The 26179-nt window shown below is 37.2% G+C and overlaps 1 protein-coding gene across 5 annotated transcripts in view; it reads left to right on the top strand.

The window, feature by feature from the left end:
- The window catches only part of VPS13D (vacuolar protein sorting 13 homolog D), a 349290-nt gene that overhangs the window by 170133 nt on the left and 152978 nt on the right, over window positions 1-26179 (top strand). For 4 of the 5 annotated variants that reach the window (XM_074218409.1, XM_074218411.1, XM_074218408.1 and 1 more), the window contains 11 exons: window positions 1299-1449; window positions 1569-1779; window positions 3602-3849; window positions 5375-5566; window positions 6380-6506; window positions 10268-10413; window positions 15812-15942; window positions 16322-16497; window positions 20435-20558; window positions 23137-23372; window positions 25141-25249. In XM_074218409.1, the coding sequence (XP_074074510.1) occupies window positions 1299-1449; window positions 1569-1779; window positions 3602-3849; window positions 5375-5566; window positions 6380-6506; window positions 10268-10413; window positions 15812-15942; window positions 16322-16497; window positions 20435-20558; window positions 23137-23372; window positions 25141-25249 (1851 nt within the window). The remainder of the gene's footprint in view (window positions 1-1298; window positions 1450-1568; window positions 1780-3601; window positions 3850-5374; window positions 5567-6379; window positions 6507-10267; window positions 10414-15811; window positions 15943-16321; window positions 16498-20434; window positions 20559-23136; window positions 23373-25140; window positions 25250-26179) is intronic. The other variant, XM_074218410.1, reaches the window with a different exon arrangement.

Raw genomic sequence — 26179 nt, 5'->3', positions numbered from 1 at the left:
CTAGGGTTATCTTCTTCTTTTTTTTTTTTTTTTTTGCAAGGCAATGGGATTAAGTGATTTGCCCAAGATCACACAACTAGGTAATTATTAAGTGTCTGAGGCAGGATTTGAGCTCAGGTACTCCTGACTCCAGGATCAGTGCTCTATCCACTGCACCACCTAGCTGCCCGATCTAGGATTATTTTATAGCCACTCCTACTAGCTAATTTTAGCCTATCCAATCAGAAGCAATCTCTTTTTTCTTTGAATTCTTGTAGAACTTTTCCATACTTCTTTTATGTCTTTATCATGCAATACATGACATTAAATTTATATACAAAGGATCAGAAATTTCAAACTAGAATGAAATCTTAGATGTCATCTAGTTCAAGGTCCTCATTTTCTAAATTAGGAAAGTGTGGTCCAGGAAGGTTAAGTGTTAGGGAATTTATTAAGCCCTTACTGTGTACCATGCAAAATGCTGCAGGAAGCAAATATATTGGCCCCTGCCCTCAAGGAGCTTGCATACTAATGGGAGAAGACTCCTAAAAGATGAACTGGAAAGAGAGGAGCATGCTGGCCTTTGTGGATGGCTGGGAAGTGGTTTGGATACCAAGTTTAGGATGAGTTGAAAACTCACTCATCAGAACCCAATAACCCTGGGTAAGAGTCCAGTATTCAAGAGAGGAGTGGGAAGTATTTAGCTGAGAAATGACCTCTGATACCATGTTATGTTTCCTACAAGACTCTGAAAACAGAAATTTTTCCTTACTCATTTTGTCACATTTGGTGTTTAACGGGGGCTCTACAGATAGAAAACATACAACAAATATTATTGAAGAAATGATGATTGAATTCATTTAATAAATCATATTTTGAAAAACATTTATTCTGGCTGGTGTAGACTAAAGGCATTTCAATTTAAGAAAAGTTCTAACTTATTCTTAGTTTCTAATAACTAGAAGTTTGTTAGTATGACCTCACAGCCTCATAGTATGTTTTGCAAGTGATATACATGTGTCTAAAAGCTGACTTTATTTTTGTGACACTATAAATCATCTTTGTAGACTGTTTAAGGAAAAGCAACATTGAGACTTACTTAGTAACTGTCTTTATATCTAAAATTTCCATGGGCCCCAAGCCCAAATGACTGAAAGAGCAATTGTTATTATTTTATTAGTAAAAAGAAGAGGAATAATAAAACACTTCAAATTCTGCTGAAATTCTTATTTAAGCATTTTAGATTGTATCATTGTATTTTGTTTATATCTTCAGAATCACTATAACCAATTTATATTTATTTATAACCAATCCTGTAGTTCTCTTCACTTCCACCAGTCCGGGTGGTTTTTGCAGTGACCATGGAAGGCAGTGCTCGAAAGGTCATCACCGTCCGCTCTGCTCTAATTGTGAAGAACAGGCTGGAGACACCAATGGAGCTAAGGTTGGATAGCCCCTCTGCTCCGGACAGTAAGTTCTAGCTCATCCTTCTTTTTCTCAGGAAGAAAGATCGATTTTTTCAGGCAATTTATACATGTGGTACCTTTTCTGTTTCTTTAAGTTAGAGATCCATATCCTTTTTGTTGCAGAACCTGTTGTGCTCCCAGCTATCATGCCAGGGGATTCATTTGCAGTCCCTTTACACCTCACTTCCTGGCGATTACAGGCCCGGCCAAAAGGGATGGGAGTATTTTTTTGTAAGACTCCAATCCACTGGACTACTGTAGTGAAAACCACAGAAGTAAGTAGCAGCAAAAGAGAGTGCCACTCAATGGATACAGAAAAAAGCAGATTTTTCAGGTATGTAAGTCCCATCTAATGTTTCATGCCCCCCCCCCCCCCCCCCCCAGGATAAAATCATGAAGTGGGTAGGGCAGCATTGGTTGTTGTAAAGAATTAAGGGAAGAAAGAATTCCTCCTTTTTATTTCATAATCTTTAATGGAAGAAGTGATTTATTTATATGTATTCAGAATCTGATAACTCTACTATAACCTGAAGTCTGTTAGGTCTCCCTGTGCTGGACTTCTTAAGAATATATAGTTTCTTGAAATCTAATTTTTATAGGACAAGGTAACCTATTAAAATATACAAGTGAACCTAGAAAATATGCAAAACAGTCCACCACCCTATTATCCTAGTATCTAGGAGTGTTGAGACCCCAGCATTGGCTAGTGGATTCCCATCTTGTCACTTCTTGCTTGGGGACTTTGATGCCTTCTCTAGACCTTGTGCCTCTCAGTTATAACCATTTGGAGATCAGAGATAATGGACTGGGTGTAATGATGGTCGAAAAACAGATGGGCAGCCTAGTTGTTTCATATTATGATTATAAAGCACTTTAATATATAATATATATCATTTCTCATAAGTAATACTGGGTCATTTCATAATCAGCTTATTTTTAGATCAGTACTTACTAGTTTGGTTGCTTCATTGCAGAGAAAAGACATTCAAGTCAAGTCAGCAAGCATTTATGAATCATCTTCTCTGTCCCTGGCATCATACTAAACTGAGGGACACAAATACATACAAAAAGAGACAGTTCCTACCCACAGGAGGGTTAGGAGGATGGGATGAAGGGACCCTGTGGAGACCTAAAAGATAGCTGGATAATGAAAAGGAGTTGGGCTGGACTCTTCCTCAAACTGAGATGCTGGGAGAGGCTCTTCATGGAGAGATGGGCAGGTGTGGGGGGACAGATAGGAAGGGACCTGAGGTCTTTTGAGTCCTTCCTCAAAATAGAGATTCCAGAAGGAACTCATCCAAGAACAGAAGAGGATTCTAGGGGTGGGAAGTGAAGTTAGCTCAGATATTATAGAGAAATCTTTCACTTTGTCTAAAGAAAAGTTTCAGATTGTTTTAATTTCTAACATGATGAATTTTTTTAAAAAACCTGTTTGGTGTGTAGTTTTTAGTGTGTAGATTAAATGGCATGGTTATAGAAACTTATATATACAAACCCTCTGACAGTTTATGCAGGAGTGGAGAAATAAATATATTCAACATTAGGGAAAATAGTGAAGGGTTTTATTGCCACTGTGATTTTAGGGAGTTTATATGCTACTTCCTAGGGATGATATAAGGCCCTATATAGCCAGAACAGGAGATTTTATCCAGTTAATAAAAAATACTAGTAACAGTACTTAATTGCCCTGCTCATTTGAATATCAGTAATAATTATACCTTTTGGATAATGTAATATGAAGCCATATATAAGCCTTGAAGTCAACAATCCTGGAGGATTATTGGAGCTTCTAGGATCGTGTTAAAATATGCTCCAAAGTTTTGGTGCCTTCCAGATTTATTTCTATTTATATTGAAGGATTTTAAAGAAAACTCAATATTCTGTTGGTAGGAAAATCAAATAGTTTAGGTATAAAAAGGGGATAACAGACATTTGAACTCAGATCTAGCTTCTACCCTAAATGGTTTCTTTCACACAGGGTTATCAGTTTTTCTGACTTAGTATTGTTGGACTATCTGACTACAATATTTAGACACAAGAACTGCGAATGTTTTATTAGATTGTAATTGTAAGGTTATACCTCTTCATAAGTAGCAAAAGATCAAGCTTTTTCATTCACTCTGTTGATTTTCACACCAGTCTTTCTTTCTTCATAGGTTTTGTGTGGCTATAAAAAAGGAGAATTATCCAGATTACATACCCTCAAAAATATTTTCTGACAGTGCTAAACAGATTTTCAGACAGCCTGGGCACACCATTTATCTCTTGCCAACTGTGGTAATCTGTAACTTGCTACCTTGTGAACTCGACTTTTATGTTAAAGGGATGCCAATTAATGGGACACTGAAACCTGGCAAAGAGGCAGCCCTGCATACAGCAGACACATCTCAAAATATTGAGCTGGGTAAGATCTTAAAGTAGAGCAGCACAAAATGTTTCCTGGCTACTATAAAAATATTTCTAAACAGCCCTGGTACAAAGATAGGACCCTTGCTAGTGTCTTTTTAGTGACATCATGTATTATATTTAAATTAAAAACTACCTTTAAACTTTCAGAACACCGAATTGACCAAAAAACCTGTATCTGATTCATAAAGATTAGCTTTGAACACTAGACAAAATTGATTTTTTGGTACTGTACCTTCATTGTTTTTTGACCTTGGCAGGACATATAATCCTTGTGAACTGCATTTTTACCCCACCTGTAAAATAGAGGTGGGATGGGGTGGGTGGAGATGATATCTCTCTTCCCTGGCTCACAGGGAAGTTGAGAGGATTATTAATGAGATCATATAGGTCAAGTGATCCTTAGAATAAAGGAATAATAAAAATAAGATAAATTATCATCATCTAAAAAGTTTATTATTTAACACTCAGGAAATAGATGTTTCTATATTCTAGATAAAATGCATTTTACCTAAAAACCTTAATAGAAGTGTTATCAAATAATCCAGTCTCTTTTAAATATGATTTTGATGTCTCAATGACTGTACAGATTACAGGATTTAATTTAAAATAAAATACTTAGTTTGATCCATTTTACTGATTTTTTCATTTAAATAGGTTTCTACATAATAACTATCTATTTATCACTTTATAGTTTAGTTTTCAAAGGGTTTTGACTTACATTTTCATGTGATCCTCACCAATAACTTGTGAGTTGGGTGGAACATATATTATCCTCATCATTTCATTAGTAAACTTAGCCACAGTTACAGAAAAAAGTGCTAGGAGTCTTCTGATTTCTATTCCAGTATTCTGTTTACTACACCTTGCTATTCTAAATGTTGTTTGAATATGTATACTTATTAGCATAAAAAATTTTTAATCCTTACTGTGACTCTATAGACTAACTCATAAATAAATTCATTTAGTAATTTAGATGTGATCTAGAAAGGACCTATCACCTGATTTTAGAAGTTTGATCCTCTTAAGGAGTAGTTTAATAAAAGTTACTAAAGTATTTACTAAAGCTATATTATTTATATTACCACATGTGTGTATATTTGTGAGTGTGTATGTACATAAAAATATATACACATATATATCTAAATAGATAGATATAAATATATACATTCATTGTGTATATACACTTGTATATGTTTATATAGGTAGTCTCATGTACATATATTTCTATATATACACACACACACACACACAAGGATGTATATATAATTTATAAAAACTTGATTACATTGGAAATGAAGGTATTTAGCAAAAAAATAATATCTGAAAGAAGTAACTGTTTATGTCAGTGTGGAACCTGACTTAAGTGTTTTATTTTTAAGTGCAGAACATACTTGGTTGCTTTATAAGTTTCTAATCATTATTAACCTGAAAGATAATCTCAGAGGAAATCAAATTAGTTTTCTTGAAATATATTTTTCGACCCTCAGAAAATTAGTACTTTGTTAATCTGCATATTCTAGGAGTGTCTCTAGAGAATTTCCCATTCTGTAAAGAGCTTCTAATTCCTCCCGGGACTCAAAACTATATGGTGCGAATGCGACTATATGATACCAACCGGCGACAGTTAAATCTTACCATTCGGATTGTGTGTCGAGCAGAAGGGTCCTTGAAAATCTTTATTTCTTCTCCATATTGGTTGATCAACAAAACAGGTATGTCAAACTTCTTCCTACTAGCCCTTTCATAGCTACTGTAGGACTGTGGGCTTATTTTCTCAGCCAGCCAGCCAGCCAGAGCCAATGCAAACCTATTCCTGAAAGAAATTCAGCTCCTCATGAGCCTCAGATTCCTCTCCTAAGTGGGCATTGATATTACTTTGGCCACTATGGATAAAATAACCCTGTTAGGGCTCTAAACTCTTTACAAAAACATTCAATTCTCACTCAGAGTTGTCTTTTAAAAAAACTTTCATCTGTTGCTTGAGTTTGTGTTGGAACATTTTTCTGGGTACCACTTTTTATGAAAAACAAACTAGACCCAGAGGATAGCAGCCAGAAGGGGTAAGGCGAATGCAAACTATGTCATCCAAGGATTAATAGGAGAAACTAAGGATTTTCAGCTGGGCAAGTAAAGATTCTATGGAAACAGGCAGCTTAAATATTTGAAGATCTGCCATGGGACCAAGGAATTAGTCTTGGCCCCAAAATGCAGAGCAACGAAATGGAAGGAAGCTGCAGAAAGGTTGATTTAGGATCTTTGTAAAGGAAAACTTCTGACAAAGTAGAGCTGTCCAAAAATGGAGTGACCTCTAGGAGGTATTGGATTCCTTTTTACTATTTTTCTTCAGTCAGCAGTTGGATGGTTATTTATTGGGGATATTATAGAGAAAATTTTCCTATTTAGGTAGGAATTAGACTGGATGTTCTGTATGATTCCTTCTAGCTTTGCAGTTTTTGGGTTCTGTGAATTAATTCATTGGATCTGACTGATTACAATTCTTCTCTACCTAATCTTTCCCCTGTAAGGGTTACCACTGATCTTTAGACAAGACAATGCAAAGACAGATGCTGCAGGACAGTTTGAAGAACATGAGCTGGCTCGGAGTCTGAGTCCCCTTTTATTTTGTTATGCTGACAAAGAACAGCCAAATCTGTAAGTAAAATTAATTATGGGAAGAGGGAACAAGCTGATAGAGAGTAGAAAAAGTTAGCAAAGGATATAGGACTAGAATTTAAATAGAAATATGCTATAGATAACAATTCTGGCTTAGTAAGGAGATAGAATGACTTAATAGAATTTTTTCCATATCTTATTTCTATGTTATTTGATATTGGAAACAAACTATTTAGTTGGTTTATAATAAAAAACACTGGAGGTGATTTTATTTTACATGGATTGAAGTCATACTTCTCATAACTGCAATGGAGAAGAAACCCACATTTTTTCCTTATTTCATTTCCCTATGGTATTTTTTTCTGTGACCTTTTTTTTTTTTAATTTTTTTGCAAGGTAAGGGTTAAGTGATTTGCCCAAGATCACACAGTTAGGTAATTATTAAGTGTCTATGGCTGCATTTGAACTCAGATCCTCCTCACTCCAGGCCAGTGCTCTATCCACTGTGCCACCTGACTGCCCCTCTGTAAACTTTTTTTTTTTTTTTTTTTTTTTTTTTAGGTTTTTGCAAGGCAATGGGGTTAAGTGGCTTGCCCAAGGCCACACAGCTAGGTAGTTATTAAGTTTCTGAGGCTGTCAAGTACTCTTGACTCCAGAGCTGGTGCTCTATCCACTGCACCACCTAGCCGCCCCCCTGTAAACTTTTAATGCAGGAAAGAAGAAATAATGTATATTGGAAATGGTCTTTCATTAAAACATGTGCAACTCTGTCAGTCCAAGTCATTTTGTTTGAGATTTATTGAAATTTTCCCTTTAACCTGCTAACTAAAATGCACCATTTCAGTTTCTTAAGGTATTACAAGATTATTTTATTTATTGTCAAGAAAATGAAATCTGACAAGAGTTATATGAATTACTGAAAGGGGACAAGAGAATACTAGGGACCACTAATTTCATATTTGTCTTTACTGGTTTCTTTTCCTTTCTTTACTATTGTCTAAATCAGATTATAGTGTCTGATATTACAAAGTCATATGAGAAGGATGTGTCTCCTCTTATAAAAACAGCATTCTGTTGATAACTTCATAGTATTCTGAGACACACATAGTCTCTGTACTTCTTTGAGTGCTCTACTTTAATAAATGTGGATTTGTTCCACCAAGCAAAACTAGAGTTAAGTTTCAGTGATTTAGCATCTATGTTGAAAAGAGTATTGACTGGGGTTCTGGGCTTGGCAACAGGTGAAGAAAGCTATCTGCTAAGTTCAGCCAGCTCACTGTTACTCTTTTCATTAAAGGCTTTTAATATATTTTGATCTAAAACTTTATGTTAAAATTTTATTTTATGCATGTACATGAAGATATGAGTCTCCCTGCTGCCAGAGGCACATAAACACTTATGAAGTTTTGGTTGTGTTTGCCACATTGTTGCTTTGTTTGACAAAATAATTTTATTGACAAAATCTTTAGGACTTTCTGTTTCCAACTCATCTCTCCAGGAATTATCTTGGGATTCTAGAAAAAAAAGTATAATGACTCACTTTGCCCCATTTACTTTTTAATACTTATAAGACACGTGTTATTTCTCTTATGCAAAGCATTACAGAGTGAAGAATTAGACGATATGATATTGACCATCTTAGAGGTTATCCTGTGGTTGGTGAGGAGTTGATTTAAAAGATAGATTAGATATAGATAGATATTAATAGATATATTAATTTGGGGGAAGGGAGTCATGTGTATAAAAATTATAATTTAACTCCTGAAAATTAGTGTTGGCTTCTATAGTAGTCCAGCTTATATCCTTTGGCTATGATGATAACTAGGATTTGAACATTAATGCTAGGAATAAGGGATGTCTTTAAGCATAGGATAGAAATTAGAAGGAGAGCTGGTTTTGGAAGAACATTGTTGTTTTTTATTTAATCAGTTGTGTTCAACTCTTTGTGACCCCATGGACCTTATCATGCCAGGCCCTTTATACTTCACTATTTCTCAAAGTCATTCCAAGCTCATATTCATTGCTTCTATGACACTGTTCATCTAATTCTCTACCATCCCCTTCTTTTACCTTCAGTCTTTCCCAACGTCATAGTCTTTTCCAATGAATTCTGACTTTTCATTATGTGCGCAAAGTATTTAAACTTTAGCTTCAGTACTTTACCTTAATTTTTTTTACTTAATTTCTTTAAGTGTTGATTGATGACTTTGAAAGAGTTGACCTTTTAATAAATTTAAACTTATTTTTATGGATTTTTATTTGTTTTTATATTACTTTTTAAAAAAAAATTCATTCCTCTGCTCAGAGAGCCATACCTTGAACAATTTTAAATAAAGAGAGAGGAAAAAAGTAGTTCATCCAATACAACCATTATATCTGTCTACTGAATCTGGCAGCATATGTAACACTACATACCCATAGTTCCCCACCTTGAATAGAAGGGAAAAGTATATTTTCTCAACTGGAAAAGTAAATGTCTAAGATTTCTTACAAGTCTTAATCTTTATGAGTCTACAATGAATTTAGTTTTAGGCAATATTTGAAGTGTTGCTGGGACATCTAGGTAGAGGTGAAACTTTCCTACTCCAAAAAACAATTGAAACTTGTGAGAGCAGTTAGTGCTAGAGAGAGATTTAGAAATCATCTTTATTCTAAAGGAGGTAATAGTTAAAGCCATGGTATCAGGGAAGAGAGCACAGGCTTAGTACAGAACCTTGGGAAATACTTAGTAGCAGGGCAGCTAGGTAGCACAGTGGATAAAGCACCAGACCTGGAGTCAGGAGGACCCAAGTTCAAATGTGACTTCAGACATTTAATAATTGCCTAGATGTGTGACCTTGGTCAAGTCACTTTAACCCCATTGCCTTAAATTTAAAAAAAAAGATTTTAAATTAAGGAAATACTTAGTAGCACCTACATTTTAGGTATGGAATGAAGAAGAAAACCTAGAAAATAAACTGAACAAGAAGTAGAAAAATCAGGATAACATCATAGAACCAAATGGGGATCTGGTTTTAAGCAAAGGATATAATCATCCATGCCAGATGGTGCATAAAGGTCTCAGGCCAGCTCTCAGAAAAGACCACTGGCTCTAATGATTAGGAGATAACTATGGAACCTAAAGTAGTTAGTACATCATATACTAGGGGCAAAAACCTGATTTATGAGAGGTTATGGAGGGAGTGGTGAATAAAGATTGCTTTGTGTAATGAGAAGGAAAGAGATGATTTGTCAGTCCTGGAGAAGTGGGAGCAGCACACTGGAGGAAACTTTCCCCCTTCCCCAACTCCACTCTACCTCTAAGGAGGAAATAACATGTTTGTAGCTTAAAGGGAGGGAGCTAGTGAAGAGGTTAAGACATATAATGAGGGGAGAATTAATGGAAACTAGTCCCATAATTAATGATCCCAAGGGAATAAAATGGAAAGGAAAATATGGACACAACCTTAAAATAGATAGGACACATCTTCCTCTAAATCAGAAGGAAAAGAGGTAATAAGACAAAAATGCAAAAGCAGTTTTCAGGTAGAAAGGAGAGTATGTGAGGATTGGGTAGGATGAATTTTACAAGACTAAGATGATGTGTCCTGTTTTGTTTCTTATATCATTCCATTTTGTTGGCCTTAGATATACACTGGACCAGTATCATCTAGGAATAATGGTAATTTATAGTTTTAATTGATAGTTCAGACATTCAAAATATAGTCATTGTTTATAGCACCTAAGCTCTGTGATCAACCATGATAGGCACTAGCTCTGTGGCCTTGTTGGTATAGTCCACTTACTTGCTTTTCTGCCAGCAGCTGCACCATGAGGATTGGAAGGGGAATTCACCCTGAAGGTGTGCCTGGCTGGTGCCAGGGCTTTTCACTGGATGGTGGGAGTGGCGTTCGAGCCCTGAAAGTGATCCAACCAGGAAACCGACCCGGCCTGATTTATAACATTGGTATGTGACCTCTGGTTCAGTTTCTGAGATAGACCTTGAACATGGCACTGCAGCCATAGGCCTGTTGCAGGGCAGTGATGACCTTTATACTGCCTCTCTAAGAGCAAGAAATGTCATAAATGCAATTTAAAAAGCTACTTAAAGCTTTCCTTTGAAGTTGTCTGTGTAATTTTATACTTATCCATGACCAAAGAAAAAGTATCATTTTGATTCGAATCCTTATTTATCAAAGAATAATAGGAGCACTTAGAAAGAATTTCCATCATTTCCCCAAAATTCATTAAATTTTGAAGACCATAGAAGAATGGGTGGCATTTTTCTCCATGAAACTGAAGCAGAGTTTTAGTGACTTGCCGGGCATCTAGGGGCAAATCTGGGTCAGAAACAGGATTAGAACTCAATCTCCTGAACCTGAAGAGAGTGTAGGAAAATTGGAGTTGGTGAGTCTGTTGAATCATAAACCCTAAACCACTGAATAGAGCTGTTCCCACAAAGAGACCAGGAATGTTTTTGTAGGGATTAAAATAAATTTATTTTGTCTTTTTTCAACAATGGTAATAATGAAAATAATAATCATGATGTCTACTTTCTAATGGTCTAAGAACTCCCTCTCAATAAATAGAATGCTCCTTGAAGGCAGTGACTGGGTTTTGTCTTTATTTCCATAGCAGGACAATGTCTGGCATGATGTAGGTGCTTAATTAGTACTGGTTCATTTTAGCTGAACACAGATATAGTCAGGTCTCACCATTCACTCATTAAAAGGGGAAGATGGGGATGCCATCACTGCACTCTTTATCCTGAATTCTCTGTGGGTCTTGGAGCAACCTTGTAGGGGTATCCTGGCTTTCATAGATGTTCAGGACTGCCTAAGTTGGTACATGAATGGTATGTGAGCTTTCACTAATTGCCCACCCCTTAAATGTGAATTGTTATTTAAACCTTGTTGATATTAAGAGTGCCAAAGAAGAAAAGTACTTTCTCTCATTTACTGCCAAATTTGGCTTTCTCTCTGGTAGCTGATGTAGTTCCTAAAGCTAACCAGAAGAGAGTGATTCTAAATGGGTGTGGTACTTTTGAGAGAACAAGTTGGGAAAAACCTAACAAATTCTTTTCCAGGAAACTGGTGTCTCTACAAAGTCAGATATAAGTGAAATGCAGAACTCCTACAAATGCATGAACTCCCACTTTAGCCTGTTGTGTCGGGGGAATACTGACCTCACGGCTTTCGGAAAAGAGGGGATGGGCTTATGTTGTAGTGAGGGGTGTAAATTCATTTTATTAAATATATTTTTATTTATTTTCTTAAATATTTCCTAATTGTACATACAAAGAATTTTTAAAAATATTTTTGAGTCTCAGATTTCTTCTTCATTCATGCCTTTTCTTCATTCCTGAGGAAACAGGAGATTTGATATCAATTATGCATGTGACTTCTTTTAAAACTTTTTTCCATATCAGCCACATTGCAAAAGAAAACACGGGAAAAAAACTAAGAAAAATAAGGTTAAAAGGTCAGCACTTAAGAGTTTATCAGTTCTCTCTTTGGAGATGGATAGGATAGCATTTTTCATCATGGGCCTTTTAGAATGGCCTTGGAGCATTGTCTTGATCAGTGTAGCTAAGTCTTTCACAGTTGTTTATCACACACTATAGTTTTTAATAGTATAAAATGATCTTCAGGTTCTGCTCACTTCACTCTGTATCAATTATATAAATCTTCTCAGGTGTTTCTGAAAACATCTTGCTCATCATTTCTTCTAGCATGAAAGTATTCCATCACAATCATTTACCACAACTTGTTCAGTCAGTGCCCAGTGATGGGCATCAAAGGGCATGAATTCATTTTCATGGTACATATTAGATTCTGTGCCTTGGATTCTTTGAAGAACACTGTGGATGACTCTCTTTAAGGCATATTTTAGGCACTGTCCACCTGGGAAAGAAGAGATGGCTATTTTGACCTCTCAAGTTTTAGTATTAACTATATTTGGTTTTTAGTAGCTAGAGATTTGTAGAAAGCATACCAGAAGCAGATACTCCACCCTAGGAGATAAATCTTATTTTCCCTACTAGGTCTCAGTAGCACAACTAATCAGCCCTCCAAGTGTCTGTGTCCTGTGCTGTATTCATTCATTCAATAATCATTTATTGGGGGCGGCTAGGTGGCGCAGTAGATAGAGCACTGGCCCTGGAGTCAGGAGTACCTGGGTTCAAATCTGGCCTCAGACACTTAATAATTACCTAGCTGTGTGGCCTTGGGCAAGCCACTTAACCCCATTGCCTTGCAAAAACCTAAAAAAAACAAACAAAAACCCCAAACAAACAATAAGCATTTATTAAGTTCCTCCTCTAGCCAAGCATTGTAAAGACAAAAAATAAAACTGTCCCTGTCCTCAAGGAACTTTTCATTTTCTCTTAGGACAGGATGGGAAGGAATATATACATAGAAACTTACATACAAATTCTACCCAGAGTACATAGTTTCCCTTCTGAAGGGAGAATGGTAGGCACTGGACAGTGAGGAAATAGCCTTCTCAAGGGGGTGGCCCCTGATCTGAGCTTGGTGGACAGACACTCCAGCCATGGGCCTTTGATATGGTGCAGGATATGAAGGAGGGCAGAACCAACCAGAGCCTGTCAGAGGAGGCCAATAGTAGCTACATAGCCACTTAAGGATTGTCAGGGTGGGATCTGTGCAGCGAAGGGACCATGGAGAAGAGAGCACTTCGGCAGACCAGACAGCAATGGCTGGTCTAGTGCCAGTGCCAGCAGGGTGGAGCAGGTTTAGTTCACATGGAAACTACCTTGTGAAGCCAGGCCTAACATCGGCTGAAGCTTTGTAGGCTGAGTCCTGGAGATTCTCATTGAGTATCTGAGGGCTAGGGACACAGAAATGATAACTTCTGCCACTGGATGTGCTGTCTACTAGTGTAATGAAGTGAGTAGAGAGACCACTTTACCTGAGTAGCAAGCTAGTGACTTGGTAGTTCTAAGTTCTTTGATGTTTTATGATTTATCCAATCCTTTAGGTCTCTGCAAGCTTTCAAAATGATCTAGACAAATTTTTTTATGTTAATAATTGGGATTTCCTGACAATCCCTGATGATCATGTGTGCCCCCATTTGGTATCCTCTGTAGGCTTCATATTGTTTACCATCGATTTCTTGGTCGCAGATAATCTACCTTTACATTTAAGATTTGATTTGACGTTTTTTAGATTTTTTTGCCTCATTACTATCTTATAATATTTTTTTCTTTTTGGATCATGGTGTGTATATATAGAAAGCTTATTATAGGGAAAAGATAGACTTTCACTTCTGCCAAGGATAAGAGGATCGGAAATAGTCTTAAATTGCATTCTTTTGAGCTTTTTGATTAAACTGAATTCTTAGACCATGAGATAGAGGAACAATAATACCGAAAGGAAAGACTAAAGTAGAAATGCTAGGAAAGAGAGATAGAGACAGTAAGTTAAAGAAGATGAAGTTGAATCACTGACTCCAAGAGCCTAGAGCCATGGATTGAAGTAGTAAGATTTTTTACTTGGGACCTGAGACCTGGGAGTCTTAGTTCTTGGGTATGTTGCTTCAGACCTCTGTGTTTTGGGGAACCTATTCAACTTCTTACTCTCTATATAAGCTATAAATTTATAGCTTAGGGAAATTTAAACATTTTGTAGGGGAAACTGATACTTTATTGTTTTTTAACATTGGTTATTTATTTGAGTTCCTCAAATGAAAGGTGTTTTTACAGGTGCCCAAGGGTGAGGGTGATGCTTAAGACTATTAATGAATATTTGGATTATAAGCTTAGACACAAGTAGGAAGGAGTAATTTACATAATTGTAACAGTGGTCAATTTTTGCTATTCAAAACTAAAGTGCTGGGGCCACTAGGTGGCACAGTGACTAGAGTACCAGCCCTAGAGTCAGGAAGACCTGAGTTCAAATGTGACCCCAGATACTTGATAACTATCTAGCTATGTGACCCTGGCTAAGTCACTTAACTCCATTGCCTTAATAAATAAAATTTTAAAAACACAAGTGCTTATGGATCAATTCCTGTATATTCCAGCCACACTGTGTAGTTTCATTACAGTGCTTCTAAAGAAATCAGACTGAAGTGGTCTCAAGTGGTTTTCGATGGAGTACTACTAAGATTAAAATAGAAAGTTGCTCTTTGCCGATAGGATTATGCTTTCATTTCCAAATCTGCACCACTGAATAATTGAATCATCTGATGCACATTGAGCGAGTAACATTTATGAGGCATCTCCTATAGTAGGTGGTTATACAAAGAAAACTCCTGCCCTTAAAGAACTCACTGTTGTTTGGGAAAATAACATGTAAGCAGTGGTGTCTGAGCAGGCTAGAGCCAGCATATAGAAGAAATAATTAGCAGAGAGGAGACACAAGAGTTCAGAAGAGTTGGAGAAGGCTTTCTGAAGAAGGTAGGAATTGAGCTTGGACCTGAAGGAAACCAGGGAAGCCCCAAAGTAGGCATTAGGAGGGAGAGCATTCCAGGCCTGGGAGAGAGCCAGAGAGACTGTCCAGAGCTGAGAAGTGAGAATTTTGTTTGACTGAAAGCCAGGAGTATGTGGGGGAGGAAGGTGCAAAAAGACCAGAAAGGTAGGAGTGGATTAGGTTATAAAGGGCTTTGAACATCAAACAAAATTTCACATTTGATTCTGGAGGTGATAGGGAACCACCAAAGTTAATTATAAAGGGAGATGATGTGGTTGAATCTGTGCTGTAGGAAAAATCAGTATAGTGGCTGAATGGAGAAAAGATTGGAATGGGGAAAAACTTGAAACAGGCAGACACCCCCACCAGCAGGCTATTGCAATGATTGAGACTTGAGATGACGAGGGCTTGCATCAGTTGTGACAGTGTACCAGTAGAGACATAGAAGCATATTCAAGAGATGTTAGAAAGATAATTGACAGCAGGTTGGATATGAGAGGTAAGAGATAGTGAAAAGTTAAAGATGACATTTAAATTGGGAAATTGGAAGAAGTGATGCTCTCAATATTAATAGGGAAGTTTGGAAGGGAGGAAAGTTTTGGGGGGAAGATAATGACTCTGATTTGAACATATTGAATTTAAGATATCTACTGGACATCCAGGGCAAGATACCTGAAAGGTAGTTAGAGACCTGAATCTGGAGGTCTAGGCCTGAAAAAAGTAGATTTGAGAATCTTTAGCATAAAAATGGTAATTAAATGCATGAGAACTGATGGAATTATCAAGTGAAATAGTAGAAAAAGAGAAGAAGAGAGGGCCAGGATAGAATTCTTTGGTATATCCAATTTTGGTTATGAAGAATGTTTTTGTTTAGTTTTGGTCAAAATCTTTTCTTTCTCTGGATATTCTGATCAGAATTGTTCTTATTTTTAGGCATTGATGTCAAAAAAGGCCGAGGTCGCTACATTGATACTTGTATGGTCAACTTTGCACCCCGGTATCTACTAGATAATAAGTCATCTCACAAGCTAGCTTTTGCCCAGAGAGAATTTGCCAAGGGGCAGGTAAGAAATTTTCCTATGGCTGGTACTTAATTAATAGCCTAATGATTTTGAACAATCTGGCTATGGTTTGAAAAGCATTCATTCATCTTAAATCCAACTTTGTGGGATCTTAAGGGGCTATTCTTAATGTAATGCCTATACCATCTGCTGTAGTCAAAACAAGTAATAGAAGTCTCTTGTTCAAACACTTACTTACAATGGCCATTCTAATAAATCATTATTGAGCTTATTTTGAGCTTATTTTGAGGGAAAAATCTGTGTCCAAAAAGTGTTCACATTTGGGAACTCCATTTTGGGTGGCAGGCAAGAGCCTTAACAGTTTGAAGATGGAAAGTGACTCAGTTTGCTTACTTGATTTTAATGAGCTACTATCTCTTAGGGAACATCCAATCCTGAAGGTTATATCTCTACTCTCCCTGGTTCCAGTGTGGTTTTCCACTGGCCCCGAAATGACTACGACCAGCTCTTATGTGTGCGGTTGATGGATGTCCCTAATTGTATTTGGTCTGGAGGCTTTGAAGTCAACAAGAACAACTCGTTCCATATCAATATGAGGTAAACATAGAGCATTCCCATTCAGACAAGATATAGTTTTATTGAGAATGCAATAATGGAAACTGCCCAATCCCCTGCCTTCCCCTGACTTGGCTTGTTTAGTTTAGCCCTGACAAATATTTTTGAGATATTTAACCTGGTGAAGCTCATGCAAGTAGGACTGTGTTGGTGAAATGAGCTTAAAGGCAATGTAGAACTGTTTTTATTTCAGGGTGAACTGTTCTGAAGCTCTGGAAGTTCTGCTCACATTTAGATGAAGAATCTTTTTATCTATTTTTATCTATTCTTTCAGGTTTGTACAAATTCTCAATATCATTCTCATAAGTAGACTGGCTCCTTATTCCTGGCCTTGGAATCTTCAAACTTTTAATAGTGAGAATAAAGAATAAAAAATAAAAAACCTTAACTGGTCCATGGGGTATTTACAGATTCATGATCACTTTACTTCTCCTGTCCCATGAAACTTGATCCAAAGAATTTTAGATTCTGTGATAGTTCATCCAATTTGGAATCCTAGACTCACTTTTAATAATCAGGGCATCATTGCGTACATTCATTGTACACAATTAAAAGGAACAGTAATATAGAAAATTTAAAGTGGAAAATAATCCAAAAATGATGTTTGATTTAGGAATGCAATTTCTTGGTGAGGCAGGGTCATGAGTTTGGATAATGAATTTACCTTCCTATTTTTTTTTTTTTGCATCAACATGTTGTGGGTGTTCCACAGAAATCTATGTTCTTCTATAATTCTCTGGCTTGACTGCATTTACATGACTGTAATTACCCCCTTTATTCAGATTTCTAAACCTGCATCTCTAGTCTTAGCGTCTCCTCTTAAAAAAAAGTAAGATTTGATAGGAATACTTGCAAAGCTTTTTATCTACAGATGATGTACTACACCTGCACTCCCTTGTCTCTCCAAGGAAGGGAGAGAAATGCATTCTCTTGCTTCTTCTTTGGTGGCATGTTCTTGTCTGGTATGTTTTCTGAGGCCCAGACCCTCATCTCCATTTGTCTATTGACACACCTTAGATTGAGTCTCTGACCATCACCTCAAACTCAATAGGTCTAAGATCAAATTGGTGATCTTTTCCTTAAATCTTCCCCCCATCTGACTTGATAATTTATATGTGTGACATCTCTGTTCACTAGTGGCCCATCTTCAGAAGTTCAAATCCAGCCTCAGACATTTGAAACTTACTAGCTGTGTGACCTTGGGCAAGTCACTTAACCCTCATTGCCTAGCATAGGGGCCATCTGCAGTCTTCCTGACTCATATCTGGTTACTAGAGGAGAAAGTGAGGCTGGTGTCTTAGCACAAACCCCCTCACTCAAATCCAGTTCATGTGCTTATCACTTTCCCTGATGTCATGCTCTAAAGAATGAAGGACAAACATTGTCATCATTATCATCATCATCATCACTGTCATCATCTTCATCATCATCAGTGTTTTCCAGTCCTTGGGATTATCTCTGTCTCTTTCCTCTCCTTGCATGTTTTAGTCAGTCAGGTACCAATTTTTTTAATAAATATTAGGTGCTAGGTGGTGCAGTGGATAGAGCACCGGTCCTGGAGTCAGGAGGACCTGAGTTCACATCCAGCCTCAGACACTTAATAATTACCTAGCTGTGTGGCCTTCAGCAAGCCACTTAACCCCATTTGCCTAGCAAAAAAAAATAAAAAAATAAATATTAGGTGCCTGTTATGTACAAACTCTGGTAGCTACCAGTGATGACTGCTCCTGCCCTCAAGGAACTTGCCTTCTCTCAGGATTGGGAGGAACAGAAATGTAAATGTTTTTACACAGAAAAGTAAATGTTAAATTTGATAAAGAAGTACTTTTCTGGGAGATGGAAACTAGGAAATGTTTCCTGAATTGATGACATTTGAGCTGAGCATTGGGGGAAGTTTGGGATTCTGGGAGTTGAACTTTCCTGGTGTGGGAGCCACCCTCCAGAAAGGAGAAAAATTGGGAATGTGGTTCAAAGTCATGTGCAGTGGGTCGGGCATGTCTGACCCCAGCTCTATCCCCAAAGATCAGGGAGCCAAGCAGGAGGAGGTAGCAGTTTCTGCTAGAGTCCGCAGGAAGCAGCTGGGGTTGCGGGGGACAGAGGGGGCATAGCCTTATGCTGTAGGAACAGTCATCTGACAATCTGTGGGAGAGACAGGAGCTGACCAGTGAGGTGGTTACTGCAGTTACCTGTGTGATCCTGGTCGAGTCACCTCTTCTCTTTCCCCCTCAGTTTCCCCAACTACAGTGGGTATAAATAATATCTCCCTCACAGATTTGTTAGTGCCCTTAGACAGTACCTGATACAGATGTACTTGATTACTTCTCTTACCTCCCCCCCCCCCATGTGAATGGAAAGAATGTCACAGATGTAAGAGATTGTGGAGGCAAAGGTGAGGGAGAAGAAAGGTGAAGATGACTCTGAGGTAGCTGATGTGGATAGTTCATGATGCCCTTAACTAAAGCAGAAAAGTTAGGAGGATGGCAGGGTTTTTGTTTTTTTCTTTAAGAAAGATAATCAATTTCTCTTTTGGACACGTTAAGTTCTAAATGCTTCTGGTATCTTCATTGATGAAACCCAATAGGTAATTGTTGATATGGGACTAGAGTTAAGGAAAAAGAGTAAGACCCTATACATAGATCTGGGAGTTGTTGAGAGATAATAGTTGAACCAGTGGAAGCTGATGAGATTTAGAGTCAGACATAGACTAAGGGAGCAAAGAGTGTTTAAGTGTCTAGGAAGAGAGTTAACAATAATGTTTCAAGGGGCAGCTAGGTGGCGTAGTGGATAAAGCACCGGCCTTGGAGTCAGGAGTACCTGGGTTCAAATCCGGTCTCAGACACTTAATAATTACCTAGCTGTGTGGCCTTGGGCAAGGCACTTAACCCCATTGCCTTGCAAAAACCTAAAAAAAAAAACAATAATGTTTCAAGAGGTCAGAAAGGATGAGTAGTGAGGAAAAAGTTGTTGGATTAATCAGTTGAAATTATTGGTACTAGGGGCAGCTAGGTAGCGCAGTGGATAAAGCACCGGCCCTGGAGTCAGGAGTACCTGGGTTCAAATCCAGCCTCAGACACTTAATAATTACCTAGCTGTGTGGCCTTGGGCAAGCCACTTAACCCCATTTGCCTTGCAAAAAATCTAAAAAAAAAAAAAAAAAAGGAAATTATTGGTACTTTTGGACAAATTCGATTGAGTCATGAAGTTGAAATTCGGATTTTATAAAGGGTTCAAAAATGATTGGGAGATAAGAAAATGCAGCTAACTTTTTCTGGAACTTTGGCTGTGAATAAAGGTTGAACTAAATCATGATACTTTGAGGGGTTAAGTAAGACAAGTTTTTTTTAAGAATATAGGAATCTGGCCATGTTTGTAAGAATTAGGGAAGGAGGTAGAAAATTTGAAAAGATAGTAGTCCAGTGATAGGGAATAATTAAAGGGGCAAACTCTCAAAAGAGTCAAAAGGGAATAAAACCACAGGGACCATGTTTCAACTCATAGTTTTCTGGGATTATGTCTTATTCTCTCTTAAACTTTAAGCTACAAGAGTAGGGATGAAATCTTGTCTCACTGTGCCTTGGCTAGAATGGGAGCTTGGTAATGTCTGTTGAATGAGTACAATAGTTTTACTGGTGATGACAGAGGAACCAGCCCATTGGTATGTTGCTTGAGAACAAGCAGTTAACTTGGAATAAAAAAGATATTATTTTGTATATGTCACTTAACATATAAGTAATTGAAAGCTTACTTGTAACCATGTAATATTGCTTAATTCTTATGTTCTTATGTATACTGCCCATCTGTTAGTATATATTAGGCTGTGCACAAGCATCTAATGGGTGCTCATTGTTTTTAGTCATCTATTTATATAGTCTCTACTCTTCCCATGTTATGAATTTTGTTTTGTTGCCTTTTTCTGCAGAGATACCCTGGGCAAAAGCTTCTTCCTTCGAGTGGAAATTACTCTCCGAGGAGCCACATATAGAATTTCATTCAGTGACACAGATCAGTTGCCTCCTCCTTTCCGAATTGACAACTTTTCCAAGGTATCAAGTCTTAACTCAGTGGGGAGCCCATTCAGGACCACACTGACTGTTTTCTAGGAAGAATGCTGGGGGATTTGCTGGCCCTAAGAAAAATGGTTGAAAACATTTTATCTTTGAAAGAATAAGAAGCAGGAATTCTTTGCCCCTTGGTGGTCTCTAGGACTTTTCATATTTCTGAAAAGCAACAACAACAATAATAATAATAATAACAAAACTGAATAATTTGAGGCATCATCGGATAATTAATTACTGATGGATGCCTTGCCAGATGGTACTCTAGAGCCCCCCTCCAAGATTTTTTGTTAAGTATTTTCCCAATTATATATAAAAATAGTTTTCAACATTTATTTTTGTAAAGTTTTCTCCCTCCTACCCTTCCCTCCTCACTACTCTAGGATAGTAAGTAATTTGCTATAGGTTATACATGCATACATTTTTCCATATTAGTCATGCTATGAAAGAATCACAACTAAAGGGAAAAAACCATGAGAAAGAAAAAAACAAAATACAAATTTTTAAAAAAGTAAAAATAGTATGCTTCCATGTGCTTTCTGACTCCATAGTCCTTTCTCTTGATGTGGATGTCATTTTACATCATAAATCATTTAGAATTGGTTTTGCTCACTGGATTGTTGAGAAGAACTAAGTCTGTCATAGTTGACCATCACATAGTGTTGCTAATATTGTGTATAATGTTCTCTTGGTTCTGTTCACTTCACTCAGGATCAGTTCATTTAAGTCTTTCCAGATTTTTCTGAAATCTCCCTGCTTATGATTTCTTGTAAAATAATAATATTCCACTACATTCATATTCCACAACTTGTTCAGCCATTCTCCAATTGATGGGCATCCCCTCAATTTCCAGTTCTTTGTCACCACAGAAAGAGATGCTATGAATGTTCTTCTACATGTGGGTCTTTTCCCCTTTTTTATAAGATCCCTTTGGGATACAGACCTAGTAATGATATTGCTGGATCAAAGTATATACACAGTTTTATTTTCCTTTGGACATAATTTTAAATTGCTCTCCAGAATAATTCAATCAGGTCACAATTCCACCAACAGTGTGTTATTAATGTCCAGTTTTCCAAGACATCATTGATCATTTCCCTTTTCTGTCATAGTAGACAATCTGAGAGGTATGAAGTGATACCTCATTGTTTTAATTTACATTTCTCAGGGGCAGCTAGGTGGTGCAGTGGATAGAGCACCGGCCCTGGAGTCAGGAGGCCCTGATTTCAAATCCGACCTCAGACACATAATCATTACCTAGCTGTGTTTCCTTTGGCAAGTCACTTAACCCCCCATTGCTTTGCAAAAACTTTAAGAAAAAAAAAATAATAATAATTTGCATTTCTCTAATTAATGGAGATTGAGATCACTTCTTCATATGACTATAGATAACTTTGCATTCCTCTAATTAATAGTGATTGAGAGTATTTTTATATGACTATAGATAGTTTTAATTTCTTTATCTGAAAATTGCCTATTCATATCCTCTGACCATTTATCAATTAGGGAACGACTTGTATTCTTATAAATATGTCTCAGTTCTCTATTTTAAAAATGAAGCCTTTATTGAAACTGGTTGTAAAAATTGTTTTCTGCTTTCCTTCTAATCTTGGTTTAGTTGGTTTTGTTTGTGCATAATCTTTTCAATTTAATGTAATCAAAATTATTCATTTTTGTCTTTTATACTATTTCTTGCTTGGTTATAAATTCTTCTCCTGTTCATAGATCTGACAGATAAACAATTCCTTGCTCTTCTAATTAGGTTATGGTGTCATTGTTTTTGTCTAAATCCTGTACCCATTTCAACTTTATCTTGGTTTTAGATGTGAGATGTTGGTCTATGCCTAGTTTTTCCCAGGCTATTTTCCTGTTTTTTCTCAGCAATTTTTGTCAACTAGTGAGGTCTTATCCCAGAAGGAGTCTTTGGGTTTATGAATCAGGAGATTATTTGCTGCTGTGTCTTATGACCATAACCTGTGCTGCTGTGTCTTATGACCATAACCTGTTCCACTGATCCACTACTCTACTTCATAGCCAATACCAAAAGTTTTGATAATTGTTGCCAAGATTTTTTTGACTGTAGCAGTTAGCTTTCTTCCACTGAGTTTCTTGGAGTTCTATATAGCCAGAGAGAAAGAGACTCTGTATTAGTACGGCCCAGCAGCTTAGGAATGAGTGGCTCTGCTGCAGGTTTGTAACCAGTCCTTCAAAGAAAGCCAAATGAAAATTATGGAATTTTATTTTAATCTGTGAATAACAAATACTTTCATTTTAAAGCCTTTATTCATCTTTTCATGTATTTCACAGCAGGGGGAATATTGCCATAGAATATAAATTGCTGTCTTATGGAATTTGTCAGTGGGAAAACTCTCAGTGTTCCCTGCCAAGAGTCTCCTGTACCAGCATCTGTGATTCTTTTAGCTGAAGTATTCTTTGGATTAGGGAGATTCTCAGGTTTTAAAAGGGAGGTGAACATAAACCAGCTGCCCAGCAAAGCACTGATTCATCACCTGATGTCACCACTTTGAATGAAAGTCCTCTTTGTCTTCTTTTGCTATTACTGTAGGTCCCAGTTGTCTTTATTCAGCATGGTGTGGCTGAGCCCAGACTCCGAACTGAAGTCAAGCCTATGACCTCATTGGATTATGCGTGGGATGAGCCTATCCTGCCACCTTTCATCACATTAACTGTTAAAGGAGCTGGCTCCTCAGAGATCAACTGCAACATGAATGATTTTCAGGACAACTGGCAGCTTTATTATGAAAACTTCATCTATATAGCTGCTACGTATACATTCTCAGGGTAATCTATTGTTATTCTCCTTGCAAACAAAAGGATTTTATTATTTGCTGGCATTGAATTTTAATCTGTTTCTCTAGTGAAGGAACAAATTCTAGTCAGACATCATAATAAACTCCTAGGCTGTATTCTTGGGAGTTCATTTAATTTAGCCCCTTACCTGGGCCAGTGCCAGGCATTATCCAAATTGGAAAGACTATTCTCTCTTAAAATAATCTCCCTAACAACCCTAACTGTAAGATTATATATTTCTTAAGTCAACCCTAAATCCTTCTTGCTGCTGTTTTAAGCCCCTTTCCTTGTTGTTACAAAACAACTTTCATCATCACTCATATTCCACCCACTGATGATGCTATGTTAGGCTAATGCTTGTACTATACCAGGATTTTCCTAATATGCAGAATAATTGAGGCTTCTAGAAGTGCCAAATTTCCCATCAAAATCTTTCAAATTGGAATATTTGTCATCATCTAGCTCTAGAAATTGTAAAAAAAATAGCCACTTAATACAGGTTAAGTTCAAATAAGGATCGGCAAGTTGATTATTCTAACACTGGTATTTTTGTTTTGAGACAGGAAAATGTGTTGAATATTTTTTTCTCTATAGTCATTCTTAGAAATCATAACTACAGCTTGCTCTTTCCATGTTATTATTGTCAGCAAATTCTAAATGGAATTTCTCTGACCAAAAAGGAAACAGAGCCAAACATTTAGCACTACAAATATACTCTTATGTTTTGATTTTTCTTTTACTTGGGTACTACCATTTGGATCTCTTATTAACTTTAAGACCCCAGACTATGATAGATTGTTTAGAATGAAAGAATGTTGCAGGGGGTGACTGGCAGTCATTCAATGGTATTTACATACCTGAGGAACAGATAGTTCTTTCAGGGCCTTGTTCCTAAAGACCTATCTTTTCTGGTGGTGGTGATGTTGATTTTTTAACCTTACTATGGTCCACATATTTAGCTTTTCAAAGGCTATAATAAAAAATATTCCAGTAATAGCTTTCCGCTTAAATTATATCAACCCTGTAAGTTCCCAGGTCCCACCCTAGGCAGTTCTCTGAGGTATGTAATTTGAAAGAACTGCATGGAATTAATGGCAGAAGATCTTTGAGGATTATGTGACTCAATGCTTGAAAATCCTTTTGAGATTTCCCCACATCTTCAGAGTAACTAATGGAGGGGGGCAAAACTGAATCTTTTCCTTTTCCAGGTTTCCTACTTAACAGATTTCTTTGTGGTGTTGAGGCTTGGAATTATGTCCAGCTCATTGAAATGTTTTCTAAGACACTGAAAAACCCAGGTTCTGGATTCTCTGAAAGCTTTGGATCTTGAATCCCCATAGAAGTCAAGCAAGTAGGAGTTAATCTCTGACTTAGCTAGTAAACCTTCACTGACTGTACTCTTGAGTCTCCTATTCCTGATTTCTGCCACTCAGGAAAGCAAGAGACAAGAATATGACAAAAGTCTTGGAGAAGGTGGATCTTCCTTGCAAATTTTCTTACCATCTATTGTCTAATTAGTATTTTATATCTGAGAAAAAATCATTAAAATTGTCACAGAATTGAAAACATAGTATAACCTTCTACACTATGTTCTTCATTCTATATGTGATATGTATCTTTGAACTGGAAAGAAACCTAGTCTGTTTGCTAACCATGACAAAGATGTGGGTTTCTTCCCCCTTTTTGCTTCATTTCTTATTTATTCTTTAGTAGAATGATCAGGCTCTTGAATTGATGCTGGATTTTCTTGAAATTCCAGGTTACAGGAGGGAACTGGAAGGCCTGTGGCTTCCAATAAGGCTGTTACTTGTGGAGAACTTGTCCTAGATGTCTCACCGAAAACACAAAGAGTGATATTAAAAAAAAAGGTAAGAAGTTGAAATTTATTGGGCTCCCTTATTGGTGCTCCTTTCAGGGCACCTTAATAGCAATAGTATTGGCATCCCTAATCAAAATTTAGAGGGGTCTTTCTGAAGGACTTAGTTCATCCAAATTCATAATGGTATGAAGTACTGTGCTTCAAGTTATTTTTAATTCAGACTTAAGGTTTCATCTGGTGAGGAAACTACAAGTTAGGAAATTTTATATGCCAATGTAAATTTATAATAATTCTATGGTTTATTAGTCTTCGGGAGCTACCTGAGAACTGAGAGGTTGAGTCACTTTTGCAGGGCCACCAACCAGTATTGGATGGAGATGGGACTTTTGAACCTTCCTGTCACTTAAACTGGTTCTCTGTTCACTTTGTCAAGGTGCTTCTCTCCTAAAGCTATATTATGAGTTAAATATGCTTGATATGGGAAGTTAGGGGTGGCTAGGTGGTGCAGTGGATAGAGCACTGGCCCTGGAGTCAGGAGGACCTGAGTTCAAATCCGGCCTCAGACATTTAATAATTACCTAGGTGTGTGGCCTTGGGCAAGCCACTTTAACCCCACTGCCTTGGAAAAAAAAACAAAAAAAACAGTATGAGAAGTTAACTCCTACAACATTACTTCTTGGAGACTTACCTATAAGGATAAACGGCTTGGCAATAATGTTAATTGCACATTGTGGCTAATTGAGGGTTCTCATATGTATCCTACATGAATTGTGTTTATTATTAAAGTACTCTTTTTTTTTTTAATTTTTCAAGGCCATGGGGTTAAGTGACTTGCCAAAGGCCACACAGTTAGGTAATTATTGTCTGAGGCCGGATTTGAACTCAGGTCCTCCTGACTCCAGGGCCAGTGCTGTATCCACTGCATCACCTAGCTGCCCCTAAAGTACTCTTAATCAATGCTATCAAACTCTAATAGAAA

Source organism: Macrotis lagotis, chromosome 1 (genome assembly GCF_037893015.1).
Source record: "Macrotis lagotis isolate mMagLag1 chromosome 1, bilby.v1.9.chrom.fasta, whole genome shotgun sequence".
Lineage (NCBI taxonomy): Eukaryota > Metazoa > Chordata > Mammalia > Peramelemorphia > Peramelidae > Macrotis > Macrotis lagotis.
Note: the sequence above shows the minus strand (reverse complement) of the source record. Positions and strands in the feature narration are given on the sequence as shown.